The sequence below is a fragment of the Melitaea cinxia genome, chromosome 11 (assembly GCF_905220565.1).
Source record: "Melitaea cinxia chromosome 11, ilMelCinx1.1, whole genome shotgun sequence".
NCBI lineage: Eukaryota > Metazoa > Arthropoda > Insecta > Lepidoptera > Nymphalidae > Melitaea > Melitaea cinxia.
In genome coordinates this window covers 2,095,825-2,114,909 of record NC_059404.1, presented here as the reverse complement: position 1 = coordinate 2,114,909, position 19,085 = coordinate 2,095,825, and the positions used below count along the sequence as shown (strand labels likewise).

Here is a 19,085-nt window from a genome sequence, read left to right as displayed (position 1 = left end):
TGCCAACTCCAAGAGATTTTAAAAATTTCCAGACTCTGGATGTGTTACTATCTTCCAGTATAGATTTGTGAATATGCCGTCGATGTGTATCTCTACACAACTTATTGCATCGATTCCGATACTTTTTATAAATGGAATTGTTTTCTTCAGTTGGATTCGACCTATATTTTGCTTTTGCCAAGTTTTTCCTCTGTTGTAAAGTTTTTATTTCAGGAGTAATCCAAGGTGCTGGTAAATGTTTTATTCGAATTCGTCTGATTGGTGCATGAATATCGTACAGTTGAGTTATTAAGGAGTTAAGTATATCGATTTGTTCATCAACTGGTCTACCATTCACCGCTGCCAACCAGTCGATCTTAGCAGCGTCTTCCCGCAAGCGATCCAAGTTCATTCCACTAAAGTTGCGCTGAAGAAGAATACTTGGTTTTGCCTTTGGAGGTTTGATTTTATAAGAGAGAAATAGAAGATCGTGATATGAGAAAGCAAGTGCAGGGCATTGACCATGTTTCACAACATGATTAGTAGAAGAGACAATAATTAGGTCGAGCAATGAAGGGATACAATTTGGAAAACAGTGAGTTGCAGAAAGAGGAAGTATATTTAGGTTTGAACCATTGACAGCTGCAGTCAAACGCAAAGATCGCGTATCGTTTTTCAGCAGGCACGTATTGAAGTCACCCATTATCACAGTATGACCATAAAGTGGAGTAAAAGAGTCGAGTAAATTTTCAAAAGATAGGAAGTAGTCAACGTTTTTTGTAGGGCTATAATACACACCCAAAAGTAACTTTGTGTGAGAAAGGGTAACCTCAATGAGAAGGTGCTCTGGTTCACCATCATTATTATTTTGAGAAAAACTCACAATAGAAAATGGAATATGGGATCTAAGGTAGATGGCAACACCACCGCCTGGTCGATAAATACGATCATTACGAATCAAGTGGAAACCAGGAAGAGAATAGGACATTGAAGGCAGACAAGGTTTCAACCACGTTTCAGACACTAGAATAGCGTGTAAATGTTTATTCTGGAAAGAGGATAACATGTCAGGAAAATGAGCTGGAATACTCTGAGCGTTAATATGAATAATATTTAAATTACACCCAACGTCATTGAGGTAACATTCGAGGGAATCACTCAGAGAAGGAGGAATACTATGAAAGCTACCGTCACTATTCAATTCGTCAGAAGAAATGGACTGAAAAGAGTCATCGAAGCTGTCGTCTAATGACATATTGTATAATATAAATAATAAAGTATAAATAGTATATTTAAAAAAAAAAAAATCATTTCCTTATTCTCAAAGATTATGGATTCCATAATCTTTGAGAATAAGGAAGTTATAGCAATTGGTCTATAATTGGACGGATCTGAGCGGTCCCCTTTCTTAGGGATCGGGTGCACCAAAGCCATCTTCCACGAGCGTGGGACAACGCCTAACGAATAAGAGTGCCGGAAAAGACGCGTGAGGACGGGTGCCAACTCAGGAGCACAAGTTCGTAGCACTAACGGAGGGACGCCATCGTAATCGAATATTATATAATCCGATATTATGTATAAAAGCGTGCCATATACGCGCTAAATTTATTTAAAAAAAAATTGTTTAATAACGTAGGATTTTTTGCACGAAAAAATCGTAAATATGTAAATACACTAACCGAAACTAGAAACCCGTCTGCAAAGCTAGCTCGAGTAACGGACTGCGCGTGATCATATACGCTTACATTAAGGTTCATTTAAAGCCTGTAGGACTAAGTAATTATATCCGAATCATTGTTCAGTAATCATGAATATTAGTCACAAAGATAATTAGATACTAACCATCGCATCGTAGCGTAGATACACGAAAAGATCCTTTGATACTGACTGGCCTGAGTTTCTCAAGACAGGTACTTCCATTTAGAACTATTTCTTTTTCCTCGGTGTTTAGCACACTGGACCGATGGACCGACGATTTATGTAAGTTCGCCAGGGTGAGGACTGCGGAGAATTCTGGTTAGCACTATTCGTTTTAGTTTTAATTTCAAACACGATATTTTCGAAAGTGAACGTTTCGTGAGCAAAATACCTCTTTTTTTAATAAGGACCCGCGTCATACGTACTCTACGCACATTCTGTGCACCGCCTAAGAACGCAGGATGGTAGACGGAAGTTTCTTCTCGTTAGTTACTTATTACAATTTTTTTCAAATACTTTTTGCTAAAAAAAATGTTACTTAATTTAATGTGAATATGTGTTTTTTTTTGTTCAATTTTATGTTAATATCTTTATTTTATTAAACGTAAATTTTAATTTATTTTAACAAGTAAAAAAAACAACATTTTAAGCATATTTTAATAATCATTGCAGTCTTTAATTATTTCATATTTTAGACAAAGCATTAGCGCAACGGTCTCTGTCTGTACTGGCTTATGGCTGTTACGCTGGGGTCGCGGATTCGATACTCGAACATGGCAAACTTTAGTACTGGCCATACATACGTTTGCCGTGGTCTGAACGTTTGTACTTGTGTAATAATAATAATAATAATACACTTTATTGTACACCAAAAACACAAATACTACATAGCAAAGAAAGAAAAATTTTAACAATATATTTATTAGGTACAAAGGGCGGCCTTATCGCTAAAAAGGGATCTCTTCCAGGCAACCTTAGGGCTTATGTATTGTGTGTGTTTCCTGACCCCCGACATCGGAGTCATTCCGACTAAGGGCCGTAGAGTGTGAAGCGTTTATTTGTTTTTTATTTAATACATGTACACCTTTTAAAACTACCAATATTTGAGTAGTATAAAAATAGTGTGAAAGATTTTAGGAACATATAACGTCCAGTCCTTTACCGAAGATGAGTTAGCGTTCTGCCTGCCATCTCAGCAACTGCCTGTTGCGTTGAGATCAATGATTTAAATCGTATGAGATCATGAAAATCCATTGTAGAAGTCATACAGGCACATGTCGGCTGTTATCATAAATACCTGATAGCGATCGTTACTCATAGTGGGGAACATATCCACGAACCCGCAGAGGGGGAGGCGTGGTGAAATAAGCTCAAAACGCCCAGCACGGGTATGTCCTGTTCTGTATATTTGTGTCTGAGTATCTGCTTTGGCAATACAATACAAAATGTCATCATGCTGGAAACCGTGCAGTGTCAGACATTAATTTATTTAATTTGACGATACGAAATTTAAGGACTGTAACGTGATATAATACCCCATCTGAACTCCATGGACTCAGCCTCGAAATGAACACGTGATCCCCATAAAACAAACTTGTTCACCACTAAGCCGGATGTAGCTTTCATTTAACGAACGCGACCTTCACACAGTTTTATTATATAGGTATATATCTATAAACTACATAGATAACAAATTATTACAAACGTTTATATCACTGTTCCGTCACTTTTCGTCGCTTAATAGATTTGGCTAACATTTTTCATAAATAAGTTAAATAACATCCATGAGTTAACGCCATTTTTGGCCCGAACTTGTGAAAGCCCATGTCTAGCAGTGGAATGCGATAGGCTGAAGTGATGACGATGGTAATGAGTAGATAATGAACTTAAATTAAAAAACCGTTCAGATTCCTATCACGTTTTTTTTTTCGAAGTTCCTTATTATAAAATATTAATTTCAAGTTCTATTCGAGGTATAAAGATAAATAATGATTCGGGTACACATTTTTATTATGATTTATTTATCGATAAAAAAAAAAACCCTGACTGGTACGAGAAACCATTGAAATTACTAAGTATAGTAATATCAATAGGAAAGATGGGCTTCAACTGTCGAGGGTGTGGAATCCGGTGATTAGGTTATAAAAACCCATGAAGAGTGATATAAACAATTAGCGAATCGATACGGTGAGTGTCGTCGTCGTCTGCAAAACACGGGATCGAGTGTCGAGCGAGCGTAAAGCAAATGACAATGGTAGGGGTGAAAGTAACAATGGTAGTGGTGACCAGTGTTTACACAGCAAACGTGTGAGAAAGTAGGTAGTCCGGTATGGACATTGCTAAAGCCGTCAAAATCTACCCGCAAATTTCAGTCTCGTGAACGAGACATTCGCAGTTAATGTCGAAATATTGAGCTGCGCAAAATGAAAATAAAAAACTTGGTAAATAACCCGTTTATGAATAGATCTAACAACTGCTTTTTACCACGCTCTTATTAGCTTGGGTTGTATGTATGTATGTATGTGTGTAATGAAATCTTTGAGCATAATTTTTACCAATTTCCAGAAGTTTGATTAATTTGAAACTTTGCCCACGTATCGAGGACCGATGACAATGCAATAATTCAATAACAGTTTCCCAAAATCCTTATTAGAACCGCCAGGAATAATAAATTCTTTCGTGGATCCTCTATAAGGAAGTAATAGAGATAAAGCTAGCGCGCGATCTGCGCATGCCGTCTGTTTCGGGCTTACTCTTTCGCTCAGGCACTCGCCACAGCACAACGAAGGCAGATACTTTTTCAGGCTAGTTGCATTTTTACCTTGTTTTTTCCTTACTAGCTGTTCCCGCCCGCTTCGCGCGGTAAGTTCGTGGCTACGATTCGCGCGGAATAGTTATTATTTTATTGTTATTTATATTAATAATGGAAATAAATAAAATTTATAAAATAGATGTAGCAAAATCGAACTAAGAAATAAAAAATAAATTATAGTTTAAAAAAAAAACAAAAAATTCAATTCAGAGTAAAAAGCGTGATATGCGTTCCTCTGGAATCACTATTTACTAAAGAAAATCGCACCAAAATCCGTTGCGTAGTTTTAAAGATCTAACTAAGCACACAGCTGGAAGCGATATTGTTTTATACTATGTAATGATACCAGTAGAAGATTTGTACATAATTACATATATATTCTAAAAATATAAGAATTGTAATGCAGTTTAGTACATTGATCATAGGAGTGAGCCTGATAAGGAGAAACAGCCAAACCAGAAGCTAAAAATTCAAATAGCAAAATTGTCTTCACTGTAATATTAGAACGGTCATTACATGCTTCTACCACACACAAATCGATATACTAAGAATGTCTACTATTTAAAATCAAAAAGATCGTTCAGATTTCCGGATAATAATAATGTATCTACAAGATAGCATATCTAAAAAGATTGTAACAATTAGGTTCTCCTTCGTACACAATATTGTCGAAAACATTTTTTTATACAACTAGGTCGGCAAACAAGCTGACAGCTCACCTGATGGTATGCGATTATCGTAACTTATAGACGTCTGCAACTCTAGAAGTATCGCAAGCGTGTTGCCAACCCCGCCCCCGACACTCCCAAAGAGTTCTGGTCACCTTACTCGTCACGGGAACACAACACTGCTTGAAAGCAGTATTATTTAGCTGTGATCTTCTATCTAGGTTCCTACCCACACATGCTGCTCCAGATTTTAATCAGAATATTTCCTGCTGTACCCTACCTCAGTTAAACATCTGTGCTATCTCTCACTATTAACTGTCATCAAATCACATCAATACATTTGTATGTTGTATAAATGACTAATTAATGTTAATCTTCTGATAAATATAAGTATATTAGTGTTACACCTACTAGATAACAAAACGAGGCACACAAAGTCATTGATAGATAAAATCATTGAAATTTACTATGGTTTTCCACATACTTGGCCTAAAACGTTAATTACATCGTATGTGAAATATTAATGTGTTTAGCTTTTTAACCGACTTCAAAAAAAGGAGGAGGTTACTCAATTCAAACATATATATATATGGTAAAACCGGGAGAGATGCCGCAGTGGGATAGATGCCTCATGTTCTAAAAACCTAACATCCCGAACTCACAAATAAAAATTAATCTCATAAGTAGGAGTCGAAGACACCCCGTACCTCGGGTATCCACAGATATTCGTGTGGCAAGGACGCGTTTGGATCGTGTGTGTAATTTTCTCCGTGGCGAAATTTAAAAACACGTCAAAGTTTTAAAGGTTAGTATTTAAGGTTGTATAATTTTATAAATAGTAATAAATTCCGTTATATTTTTTATCACATCTATATACTGGGTCATTGAGTCTGCATATAGTTGTAAATAAATGCTATTTTGTTTATAATTTATTTAAAAAATACGTGGGCATCTATCCCAATCACAAAGGATAGTTGCCCTGATTTTTTGAGGTATAGGTGCCCTTACCATATACAGAGTAAGTTTATATGTATAATTTTTTTTTGTGTCTGTTATATTTTTTATGTATTTAGGTATATTTATGTTTGGATATTTTACTGATTCTAGCAGAACTATGCCACGAAAATATAAAAGAAAGGAAGAAATGCGAGCTCGAGTATGTTCTTGGACTATAGAAAACCTACAGTCAGCTTTCGATGAGAAAGTATGATTGTGCAATGTGCATGTTGACACTTGATATGAATATTTTAGACCAACAATTAAAAATTTATACTTTTGTTAAATAAATGCTTGTAAAATTTAATTAAATATATATATATATATATATATATATATATATATATGTATATTTAATTAAATTTTACAAGCATTTATTTAACAAAAGTATAAATTTTTAATTGTTGGTCTAAAATATTCATATCAAGTGTCAACATGCACATTGCACAATCATATATATATATATATATATATATATATATATATATATATTATATATTATAATTATAACAATTAAAAGATATAAAAAAACACAAAAAAATTTTCATTGCTATGGCCCATGTTTCTTGGAGACAATCGATGTTTTAGGAGTAGCCTAACCTAAGATTTGGTTTGGTTTTTCGTTTACACGGTTTAAAGGGCATCTATCCTACTCACTATTTTCATGGTGAGGCAACTATCCATACAGGTAGGCATCTATCCTCAAAAAAAGGGTTCACGAAAAGCTGATTTCTGCTTAATCTGCATTGGCTAGGTTGAAAAAAAATAGTCATAATTCAACATAAAGGATTGAGCTAGCTATATTAATAAAAATTATTCGTATAAAAATAATATTTTTAAAATTAGGTGGCTATTTCAAAAAGTGAGGCATCTATCCCGGTTTTACCCTATTGTAAGTTCGGGGATAACTTCGTGGTTTATGAACCGATTTTGGTAATTCTTTTCTTGTTGGAAAGGAGATATCCCTAGTTTGGTGCCATGATAAGGAAACCAGGATCCGATGATGGGATCCCAGAGAAATCGAGGGAAACTCTCGAAAATCCGCATAACTTTTTACTGGGTGTACCGATTGTGATGATTTTTAATTTAATTGAAAGCCGATGTTTATCATGTGGTTACATTTAAATTTCACCGAGATTTGATTACAACTTTTAGAGTAATCTTTGATAATGCGTATTTACTTGACTTTTTTTTCGTCTACCTACGTTGTATTATTTGTCGATATAATTGAAGTCGGTTTTTCTTCGTTTGCCTGCAAACATAATTATGTTTATTTATTTTTAGGTTTAAAGATGTTTAATTCTGATAGGAACAATACATGTTCACTTTAAGGGAGATACAGAAAATATTCTATTAACGAACTAGCGAACCGCCCCGGCTTCGCACGGTTGCAAAAACTATCAGTATTGCTCTACTATATTATGCATGCATATATTTACATTATTACACTATTTATGTATTATACATATAAACCTTCCTCTGGAATCAATCGATATACTAAAAAAACCGCATCATCATTAATCCTTTGATACAGAGTGCGGGAAGCGAAAGCGACATTATTTTATACTATGTATTACAAGTATTATTTTTCTCTAATGAAGTTAGCTAAATAACTTGTAAAATATAATTTATGAGCTTTCTTTTAAAAATTAGTTAATTTATCAACATATTATCCCGTCGAACTTGCTAGCTCTTCTTGACTAGTGTAAATTTGCATAAAAGAATTGCAACTTTAAAGAATCAAGTCAAGTCAATGTCAAAGTCAATTGTTAATTTAAATTATCTTGCATATTGCATATTTTATTTTATTTTTAAATTTCGAAAACTTGCGGCTAAATTATAATTATAAAATAAAAACAATGACAAAACAATTTAAGTTACGGCCAATTACAAGTTTTCACAAATAGTGTGTTACATATATGTATATAAAAATGACTTTCAAAGCAGTTTTAGAATTCCAAGCACAAATCGGAAAGTTATCATTAAACAAGTAGTATGTAAAAAAAAACTACAAGAAACTTCAATAAAAAAATTAATTCAAATAAATAAATAATTGTGTTAGCTTGGACACGAAAATAAAACCAACTTCAGTTAAATCGACCAATAAAACGACGTAGGTGTCGGTAAAAAGTCAAATAAATACGCATTATTAGGGATAACTCAAAAAATATTTGTCAGATCTCGATCAAATTTCAATTCATCATGTGGTATACATGACAAGCACCAGTTCTTAGTTAATAGTCATAAAAAACGGACAAACCAGTAAAATGTTGTGAGAATGAAAAAGAAACATTAAAAAAAATAGCTGAAGAATTGATAACCTTTTACTTTTGATGTCGTTCTTGATTATCTGTAGTAAATAAATAAAATTTATTTTATTAACGAATAATATGAGTAGCAGGAATTGAATAGAAACTGTCTATTAGGCTTTATCATTGTTTTGTAACAAAAAAAGTAATACAAAATATAGACATATTATAATTTACGAAAGAGGTTTGATTTCAATCTAAAAAATAATATAATAAAAATCATAATTGTGTTTGCTCACAAACGAAAAAAAAACCGACTTCTATTACACCGACGAGTAGTACAACGTAGATCGACGAAAAAATAGTCAAGTAACTACGCGTTATCAAAGATTACTCAAAAAGTAGTTATCAGATCTCGATAAAATTTATATGTGGCCACATGATAAACATCAGCTTTTGGTTAAATTAAAAATTATCAAAATCGGTACCCCAGTAAAAAGTTATTGCGGATTTTCGAGAGTTTTCCTCGATTTCTCTGGAATCCCATCATCAGATCCTGGTTTCCTTATCACGATACCAAACTAGTGATATCCCCTTTCCAACCAAAAAAGAATTATCAAAATCGGTACATCCAGTAGAAAGTTATGCGGTATAATACAACGTAGGTCGACGAAAAAAGCGTCAAGTAAAAACGCATTATTAGATATAACTCGAAAAGTAGTTGTTAGATCTCAAATAAATTTAAATGGGACCAATTGGCACACACCACCTTTCGATTAAAATAAAATTTGTCGAAATCGGTCTACCCAGTCAAAAGTTCTGATGTAACATACATAAAAAAAAATACAGTCGAATTGAGAACCTCCTCCTTTTTTGGAAGTCGGTTAAAAAAGGAAAAGTTGTAACGGTAATCACGCGATTGTAATAATGCACAAAGGTATGAAAACAGTATCATCTCTAAGATATCGTTTAGGTAATAATTTACCCTGTTAGTTGTTTGATTCATCATTTAGTTGATGCTTGTTATCGTAGACGCTTGTGTGACCACGGCATTAGAATTCTACATAAGTGAATTAAGTGTATAATAAATTATGAAACTCTATGTGAGTTTAAATATTATTAAATATTTATAATAAATATAATTTCTAGTGTAAAATAAATACTATTGCTTTTTTATTTTAGTAATCGATTAAATAAAATTATACCATTCGCCATAAAAATTATTTTTGTCTGTTACAGTTGTTGATAATTATGGACATTTTTTTTTTTTGTTAACTTTTTTTGTAAATAGATTTTGTGGCTAGTTGTTGTATGATTGTTTCTTGTAATACTCGGTCTGTAAAATAAGGTAGTTTCTCGAACAAAAAAGCGTTCCTAATTCAAAATAGTTTTTTAATCATCGTTTTTTTTTTTTTCATTAAAAAGTGTGTAATATAAAAATATTTTGTTATAGACTGTCAACATGGTTGTGAAGGGAAAAGTCGATAAAGGCGCTAAAAGTGACCTTTCGCTTGTGAGTTTGGATGAGGCGATGTTAATTACTGGTAAGTTTTTTTTTATTATATTTTTCTGCAACGCTGTTCTATGTACGTCAATCTTAATGTGTTAATTCTGATTTTCTTCTGTGTTATCGCAACAGTAACTAGTTTTTTGTTAGCTATCATAGCTTGGGATCATGCTAAAGAAAATATTTGCAATATGATAATATATTTATGTTATAGATTTGATTGTATTTATATATTTATGTTTCTGGACAAAAAATTATTGAAAAATATTTACAAAAAAAATAAATTTTTATATTTAAAAATAGCGAGCGATTTCGACGAATCTTTTTAATCGAAAGGTGGCGCACTTGTCATGTGGTCCCTTTTAAATTTTAAAATAAAATTTTTGTGATCTGATAAGTACTTTTTAAGTTATCTATACAAATGCGTATTTACTTGACTATTTTTTTCATCGATATACGTTGTATCTCATAACTTTTTACTGGGTGAACCGATTTTGATAATTCTCTTTTTAATCGAAAGCTGATATTTTTTACGTGATTTAATTTAAATTTGATCCAGATCTTACTTTATGAGCTATCTGTAATAATGCGTATTTACTCGACGATTTTTTCGTCTTATCTACTTTGTATTACTTGTTAAAAATGGAATCGGTTAATTTTCGTTTGCGAGCAAACAGAATTATAATATCACTGAATCTGAATGTAACAAAAACATTTATCTAATATTTCGTTTTATTATTTTTCTAGAAGCGTTTTAACAAATATAATAAAATTATAAATTTATTTTCATTCGCGCTATTATTATTTTAATTACATTCTGTTTTTGTCGGTATTGGTGCTAACTTTACGTTAACTATAATTAATTAACCAAAGAATGATATAATTACTATATCATTACCATTATTTGGAATATATCGTTACAAGGGACCTTGTTTATCTAGTAAATATTTAAAAAAAATTATGCTTAATAAAATTTCGTTTTCGTCTTTTAAATATGCTTTTCGTTTCTTTGAACAATAAAAAAATTGATTTTATAATTTTGATTAAATTGATGACGCGTCAACAGAAATGGATTTACAATCAGCAAATCTCTCACGCAGAGGACATATTAAGCTTAATGAATAATTTAAGAGGCTTACATCAAGGGTATAAAATCAGTCCAGTTTCACTTAAAATATATGTATTTAAAAATGAATAATTGAAAGTTCTATACGGCACATGGCCGAACGACTGTACTAAATTTATTATATTTTTTTTTTGCTATAGTTAAGACAGATTATATAGAAGAAAATAAAAAAAATATGGTAGTTAGTAGAAGTAAAAGTAATAAACAAAAAATCATGTAGCATTAAATCGCTTACGTGCGTCTTCAATATCCTGTTAGATGAGTTAACACATTCTTATTTGTTCTATGCGTTCTAGTACCTGAACTAGGCCTAGCTTGCATGTAGGTACGTACAAGTTTAAAAAGAGATTTAACGTCTTATAAAAATATTAATAACACACATATACACGGTCCTCTGCTCCTATGCTAAATATAGGATAGCTTACAACTTATATATATATATATATATATATATATATATATATATATATATATATATATAGAAATAATACTTCTATAAAAAATTCAAATTTTACACCCAGCCTGAAGCAGGAATCGAACCACGAAGGGCCACTACAAACTGCGCCAACGTAAATGTTTTAACATATATAAACAATTTAATGCTAGTCGAATCATAATAAACTAAAATATCAGTAATACCTACTATAACTATGGTAAGGAAAACTTTATTCAACCTACCGATAAATTCAAAATCCCTTCAAGTTGGTCATATAATTATAGTGAAGTATATGAAGACAAAGTCACGTGACAGTTCTAAGTAAACTAGTAAAACAAGTCCAAGTTCATTGCTCTAGAGTCTAGGGACCTAGACGAAGCTGTTATACCACATAAGTGAGATAGGTCAAGAATGTATGAGGATTTTATCCTTGAAGCAAGCTTAAGCCAGGATTATTAACTCGAAATGCGATTCGTTTTGCGAAATGAGCCATTCAATTTCAATGTGTTAAACGAACTGTTTTTTGAATATCGAAAGCTGATTTTAATAAAAAATTACTATAGTCTTATAAGAAGATAATTATAGATTAGAATATGAAAAATACTTCAACCCATCGCAGTCCACTGCTGAACATAGGCCTCCCCAAGTTCGCGCCAAACATCTCGGTTTTCCGCAAACTCATCCAGCCTCCACCGGCAATCTTACGAAGCCATTCGGTCCAGCGGGACAGAGGACGTCTAATACTGCGAAGCCAACACGCCGCTTCTACTCCAGGACACATCTGCTCCGGCGGTCATCGGTCCTGCGACACAGATGACCAGCCCACTGCCACACCAACTTGCTAATTCTGTGGGCTATGTCAGTTACTTTCGTTCTCTCGCGGATAGTCTCATTTCTGAGATTCTTCTTTGAGAAAGATCCCAAGCAGAGCGCGCTCCAATACACTTTGAGTGACTTTAAGCTTATGGATTAGTCCATTCATCAATATCCACGTCTCAACACCGTAAGTTAAATCAGGCAGAATGAATTGCTTGAAGACTTTCGTCTTCAAGCATTGCGGAATCTTTGAAGTGACGACTCGACGAAGTCTACCAAACGCCGCCCAGCAAACCCGATTCCTCCTTATCAGTCATCATCTCGAAGTTGTTTGGGCATAGTTGAATGGTGTGGAATATGTATATGAGAAAACGACGAATGCAATATAAAAATATACATATTTCAATCGAATAAAAATTTATTTATACGTGTAGCCTTCAAAAACACTTTGTAAAATTGACATGCTACAAAGCATATAATATTCCTTTACTATTTATGGTTTACTTGAAGCTACCACGGATTCGGAAATTCTGTTGAGAAGAATTGACAACAAACTCAACAGTTGTTGTTTGAAAAACTCTGAAAAAATTAATATATAACTAAAATATAATAAAATAACACTTACTCTGAGGTTCCTATAGGAGATAAGTTTATTATTTCCATGCGGAGTCACGGGCAACAGGTTGTACTTTTATAACTCTGATTACGCTTCGGAGAACCTGTAGAACCTTGTACTTGTAATCGTTTCATAAATTTTATTTATTGTGATGTATAAAAGCGCTTAATATAACAAAAACTATTTTTAATTAATTCTCGACGAATTCGAACGATTTTTCACGTTCATCAGGTCAAGGTCTTCCCCAGTCGGGCTGCTCCATATTTCGAGCAGAATATTTGCTGCTAGACTCTACCTCCGTTAAAAGGTGTTGAATATATAATTTACTGTATGTAAATGTAGAAGGGGTTAAAATATAAAAATAAACTTGGTCAGTTCTATTTTATTCATTATACAATTTTAGGGGCAATAATATAAATAATTATAAAATTAAATGTATATTTAATTGAGATTAATAAAAGAATTTAAAAAAAATTACAAAATGTATATCTTGGATAATAAGATAATTGAATGAAGGTGGCTAATTATAATTGTATTAGTATTTATTAAATTATACATTATTATAATTTTACCATTTTACAATGTCGATTAATTGACTCCTTGAAACAAATGACAGGAAAAGTAGCTTCAATGTCTGCCTATTTGGAATTAATTTTTCTCATTTTTATTATATTTTAGCTGAACATTTTTACTTCCGTGTTTACAAATCGAGTTGTTTACAGTTAATAAATTGAATTGTCTACTTTCTAAGCCAACATTTTTTATCTTATCTTTATAATATTAAAGATTAAAAAAATTTCCATTTATAATACAGTTCTTTAAATAATAGATAAATAACGTAAAGTTGAAATTATAGTATTCGAAAAAGTACGTACAGCGGAAACATGCGTCACTGAACGGCAGTAAGCGACAGTACAGGTGAAACCGTGCGGTCACCTATGAGAATATTGAATATCTTACATAAAAATTCTCGTGTCACAATATTAGTTATCATACCAATCCGAAACAGCTCGACCGATTTTAATGAATTTTTTGTGCATATCGGGTAGGTCTGAGAATCGGGCAACATCTATTTTTCATACCCCTAAGATATAATGGGGGTTTATAAAATATATGGCAAAACAACGTATGCGGGGTCAGCTAGTCTTATACATAAAATTCTCGTGTCATAATGTTAATTACCGTACTCCTCCGAAATGGCTGGACCGATTTGTATGAAATTTTGTGTGCATATTGGTCTGAAAATCAGCTAACATCTATTTGTCATACCCCTAATTTATAAGGGGGAGGGAGATTAAGGGGTTTAATAACATATATGGCAAAACAACTTTTGCGGGTCAGCTAGTCATAATTCCCTAATAAACGCAACGCCTAAGACTGGTTGTTCGCCAGTAGTAAATGATAAGTGATATATAATAAATAAGTAATAATAAATAAGTAATTTATCGGGTTTTTTTTACTATTATTGATATATATGTATTTATGTATGTATGTGTATATGTATGTATATGTATGTGTATGTATGTGTATATGTATATGTATATGTATATATCTGAATGTATGTATATGTAAGTAAATGTATTTGGTGTACATGTACGTTTGTGACTATAACATGTTCATGTGTATGTTACATAACATTTTTGCGCCCCATCCCACACTTCTTATTTAGTCCTCTGCCCAAAGGTTGCCTGGAAGAGATCGCTGTGTTAGCGATAAGGCCGCCTGTTGCAGCTGATGCAAATTTTATTTTTATATTTCATTTGTTATGCTGTTAAAACCTTGTATTAGTGTGCGAAAGTGTGAATAAACAAAATAAAATAAATAAATGTAGCGTGTGTCCGTAAAACATGACACGCTTAAATCGTAACAAAACTAATAACTAAAACTAATTACTTTAATTTTTAAATTTCAACAAACACCTTTCTTTATCGCTATTATTACTTATAGTTGTTTATCATATCGTTCTTATATCATCATCATACATATAATAAAAATGAAAATGTAATATTTTTGTGCACGTTAATCTCAGAAACGGCTTATCCAGCTTAGATGTAGTTTTCGATAATATATTGTGCTAAGCTTCACTTAACATTTGGTGTTTGTTTCACGTCAATCGGTTCATAAATAAAAAAGTTATGCCAATTTAAAGACCCACGTTGAACATGTAAATACCCAAACAACGGTGCTTATAATCCAAAATAAACCAAAAGATATATCCAAAAAATGCTGTCCAAAATCACTATTAGACGCGAACGAAGTCGTGGGTACACCTAGTATTTATTAAAATTGTTACATTATAAATTGATGAGAAGAAAGCAGTTAAGTAAGAAAGCAGTAAGACCTGAGCAGTTATGTGACATTATTCATTAAATTATACTTAGCGTAATGTGACTTTCGATTGACATTTTGTTCATACATCACAAAATAAGTCACTTTAGTATAAGTAGTCATTATTACTTTATAATAATAATGATTAGTACGGATCTCACAAGAAAATTACAGATTTATCCAATTTCGTGTGGAAATTATACGCGCATACATTTCACCGATTGGTTTTTACTTATAATGATGTGTGGATGATTGTCTGGCATTCTGTTTGTATGTTGCTGGCAGTTATGGATTCAATCTCCGTACATGGTCAACATTTGTATTGGCCATACAGATGTTTGCCGTGATCTAGGCGTTTGTGCTTGTGTATTGTGTGTGTATTTCCGGGCCCCCTTCACAGAAGATCATCCTACTGGGGGGCGTTGAAAGTAAGGCGTTTGTTTATTGTTTATTTCTATGGTACTCTGTGGTTCCTTTCTCCACTTTCATGGCGTATATAGGACTTATCCAAATTTAAAAATGACGATCGCGGTAAATTTTCCCAGATACAATCAGTGATACAAATTCGTTGGTCCCCAGGTTATAGGTATAAGATTATCTAATAAAGCCTATTTAATCGTACAGTGGAAACTTTATTACTAAGTACGAAATATCTTATCTTTTAATGATTACTACAGAACATCGTAATTAAAAATAAACGAAAAATCGAATCAAAATCAAAAATGTCTTCGTTTGTATAGGTTTGAGTTGCATTAGAATCAATGGAAACTTATTGTGGCGTTTCCACACATATACAACTTTTTATATCAGAAAATAATCAAACCTCATTTCATGTTTTTTATTTTTTAATATTTTTTAACATTCAACATCCGTCAACAAAACCTTTTTCACAAATTATTTTCGTACACAAATGCAAATAGTTCTGCTAACTCCTAAATTAAAGAAATAAGTCAAACAATCTATTACTTGTCGTTTGATTAATTGATTGATTTGTTTTATGGCTTTCAATTGTGTCAGTGGGGCACGGTTGATTTCGCCAACGTCACGTAGATTACTTGTTAGTCGTAAAGGTTGTTGTTGTTGTTCATCACTTCATCATCACTTCAGCCTACCGCAGTCCACTACTGGACATAGGCCTCCACAAGTTCGCGCCAAAAATTACGTCATCTCATATGTGTTGCCCATAGTCATCACCCTGGCCAGCCGGGTTAGTGACCGCAGGGCTGGCTTTGTCGCACCGAAAACGCTGCTGCTTGTTGTTGTTGTTTTAAAATTTATCCCCTATAGGGAAAGATAAAGGACTATAATCCATACAGCCTAGTCTGATTTCACATAATTTACAAAGCACATTACAATCTTAGTTGTACAGATTTTTACGAGTGCCAAAATTATTTTAGTCAATATCACGTAGGGTGGAGAAGACACAACAGAGATTGATCCATACGGTCTAGATTACATGTTAATGGAATTTAATGGCTATCGAAATAGTAGGCATCAATCATGACATCAATGATTTGATGACGTAAATACCAAAATAAACGAAAAAAGACATTAAAAATTTTAATCAACGATCTTTCAGTCCAACTTACGAACAAAATAATTGTGTTTGCTCGCAAACGAAAAAAAAACCGACTTCAATTACATCGAAGAGTAATACAACGTAGATCGACGAAAAAATAGTAATACTTTGTTCGTATTCCATATAACGCGACATTATAAAATTGTACAATTATTTAATGTTCTACTGTTATTTCTAACATTTTGTTAGCGATTGTAGGCAGAAATTTCATAAAAGGCCCGTCGTCGATTCGCGCGAAGCGCTGACATCACTTATTACGGCGGGTTTTTTAGTTGAAGCGGATTTATATTGAATTACGGTTTATGTCTTTTTTATTAAAAATATGTACTGTTCATGTTTTCACACAGCTCCGATGCACGACTGGAGTTTACCCCTTCAGATCAACTGTCTAAATAGGCACAAAAAGGCTTACTAGTCTAAGAAATATATTATTACTATATCAAATTGTAAATAAATGAATCTATAACGCCATCTATCGGAACCTAATTGCGTTATTAGAAAACGTCTGAACGCCATCTCTAACAAGGTCATTCGTTCAGTAGATTTTACTGTTCAATTTTTTCATTCCGGGGCCTTAAATGAAAATCGATTCTTAAGGAGAAAACTCCAAAAACAGTCAAGTAAATACGCCATATCAGATATAGCTCAAAAAGTTCGAGTCAAATCTCAATTATATTTAAATGGGACCACATGACAAGCACCACCTATCGATTAAAAAAAGAATCATCGATATCGGTCCACCCAGTAAAATAGTAATGAGGTTAATATAACGTTGGTCGACGTAAAATAGCCAAGTAAATACCCAGTATTAGCGATAACTCAAAAATTAAAAGCTCAAATATATTTATAACGAATAAACTGCTACTCTCTACTCTAGTGGAATATTGTAATTTGATCGATAGTGAACGACGTAATTTCATAAAATTTTGATAGATGGCGTTGTGGCACAGTATTGAACATGACCGCAGTCGTCTTAACATCGTCATGTAAATACGTGTCATCAAAGATTACTCAAAAATTGCTCATTATATCTCAATCATATTTAAAACGGACGATATGACAAGTATTAGCTTTTGATTTATACAAAAAAGATCAAAATCAGTGCACCCAGTAAAAAGATATAACGTATAATACAACGTAGGGTGACGAAAAAACCGTCAAGTAAATACGCAATATTAGATATAACTCACAAATTACTAATCAAATCTCAATTAAATTTGAATGGGACCACGTGACGAATAGTAGCTTTTAATTTATATAAGAAACGTCAAAATCGGTGCACCCAGTAAAAAGTTATGAGGTATAATACAACGTAAGGTGACGAAAATAATGTCAAGTATATACGCGTTATCAAAGATTAATCAAAAAGTAGTTATCAGATCTCGATAAAATTTATATGTGACCACATGATAAACACCAGCTTTCGATTAAAGTAAAAATTATCAAAATCGATACACCCAGTAAAAAGTTATTGCGGATTTTCAAGAGTTTCCCTCGATTTCTCTGGGATCCCATCATCAGATCCTGGTTTTCTTATCATGGTACCAAACTAGGGATATCCCCTTTCCAACAAAAAAAGAATTATCAAAATCGGTACACCCAGTAGAAAGTTATGTGGTATAATACAACGTAGGTCGACGAAAAAAGCGTCAAGTAAAAACGCATTATTAGATATAATTCGAAAAGTAGTTGTTAGATTTCAAATAAATTTAAATGGGACCAATCGGCACACACCACCTTTCGATTAAAACAAAATTTGTCGAAATCGGTCTACCTGGTCAAAAGTTCTGATGTAACATACATAAAAAAAAAAAAAAAAAAAAAAAAAAAAAAAAAAAAAAAAAAAAAAAAAATACAGTCGAATTGAGAACCTCCTCCTTTTTTGGAAGTCGGTTAAAAACTACCTGACCTTAACAAGACCGGTAACAATCATTAAAAAAAAAGTTTAAAAAAATTATATATATGTATAACAGCACAAAATGCAAATTAAACGTAATAAAATTTCGAATGTCTATTTCGGTGCTGATTATTTTATATTTGTATTCCAATCTAATATGTAAAATAAGCAAAATAATTATAGTTACGTCCGTCAAAGTATTCGTGTTTTAACTTTAAAGGTTAACAAGGAAAACTTACCGTTCCCGAATACGAACTGAGTTAAAATCGAATAATTGAAACAGTTATAAACTTTGTTTATATAAGTTAGGTCGACAAACAAACATGCGGATCACCCGATGCTAAGCGATTACTGTCGCTTATAGACATCTGCAACACT

General features: G+C 32.7%; 1 protein-coding gene across 1 annotated transcript in view; it reads left to right on the top strand.

Moving 5' to 3' along the window:
- Nucleotides 1-9,864: 9,864 nt before the first annotated feature.
- LOC123657718 (organic cation/carnitine transporter 7-like) overlaps nucleotides 9,865-19,085 on the top strand; it is a 28,491-nt gene continuing 19,270 nt past the window's right edge. Inside the window, exon 1 of the mRNA XM_045593240.1 lies at nucleotides 9,865-9,946. Coding sequence (XP_045449196.1) covers nucleotides 9,865-9,946 — 82 coding nt within the window. The remainder of the gene's footprint in view (nucleotides 9,947-19,085) is intronic.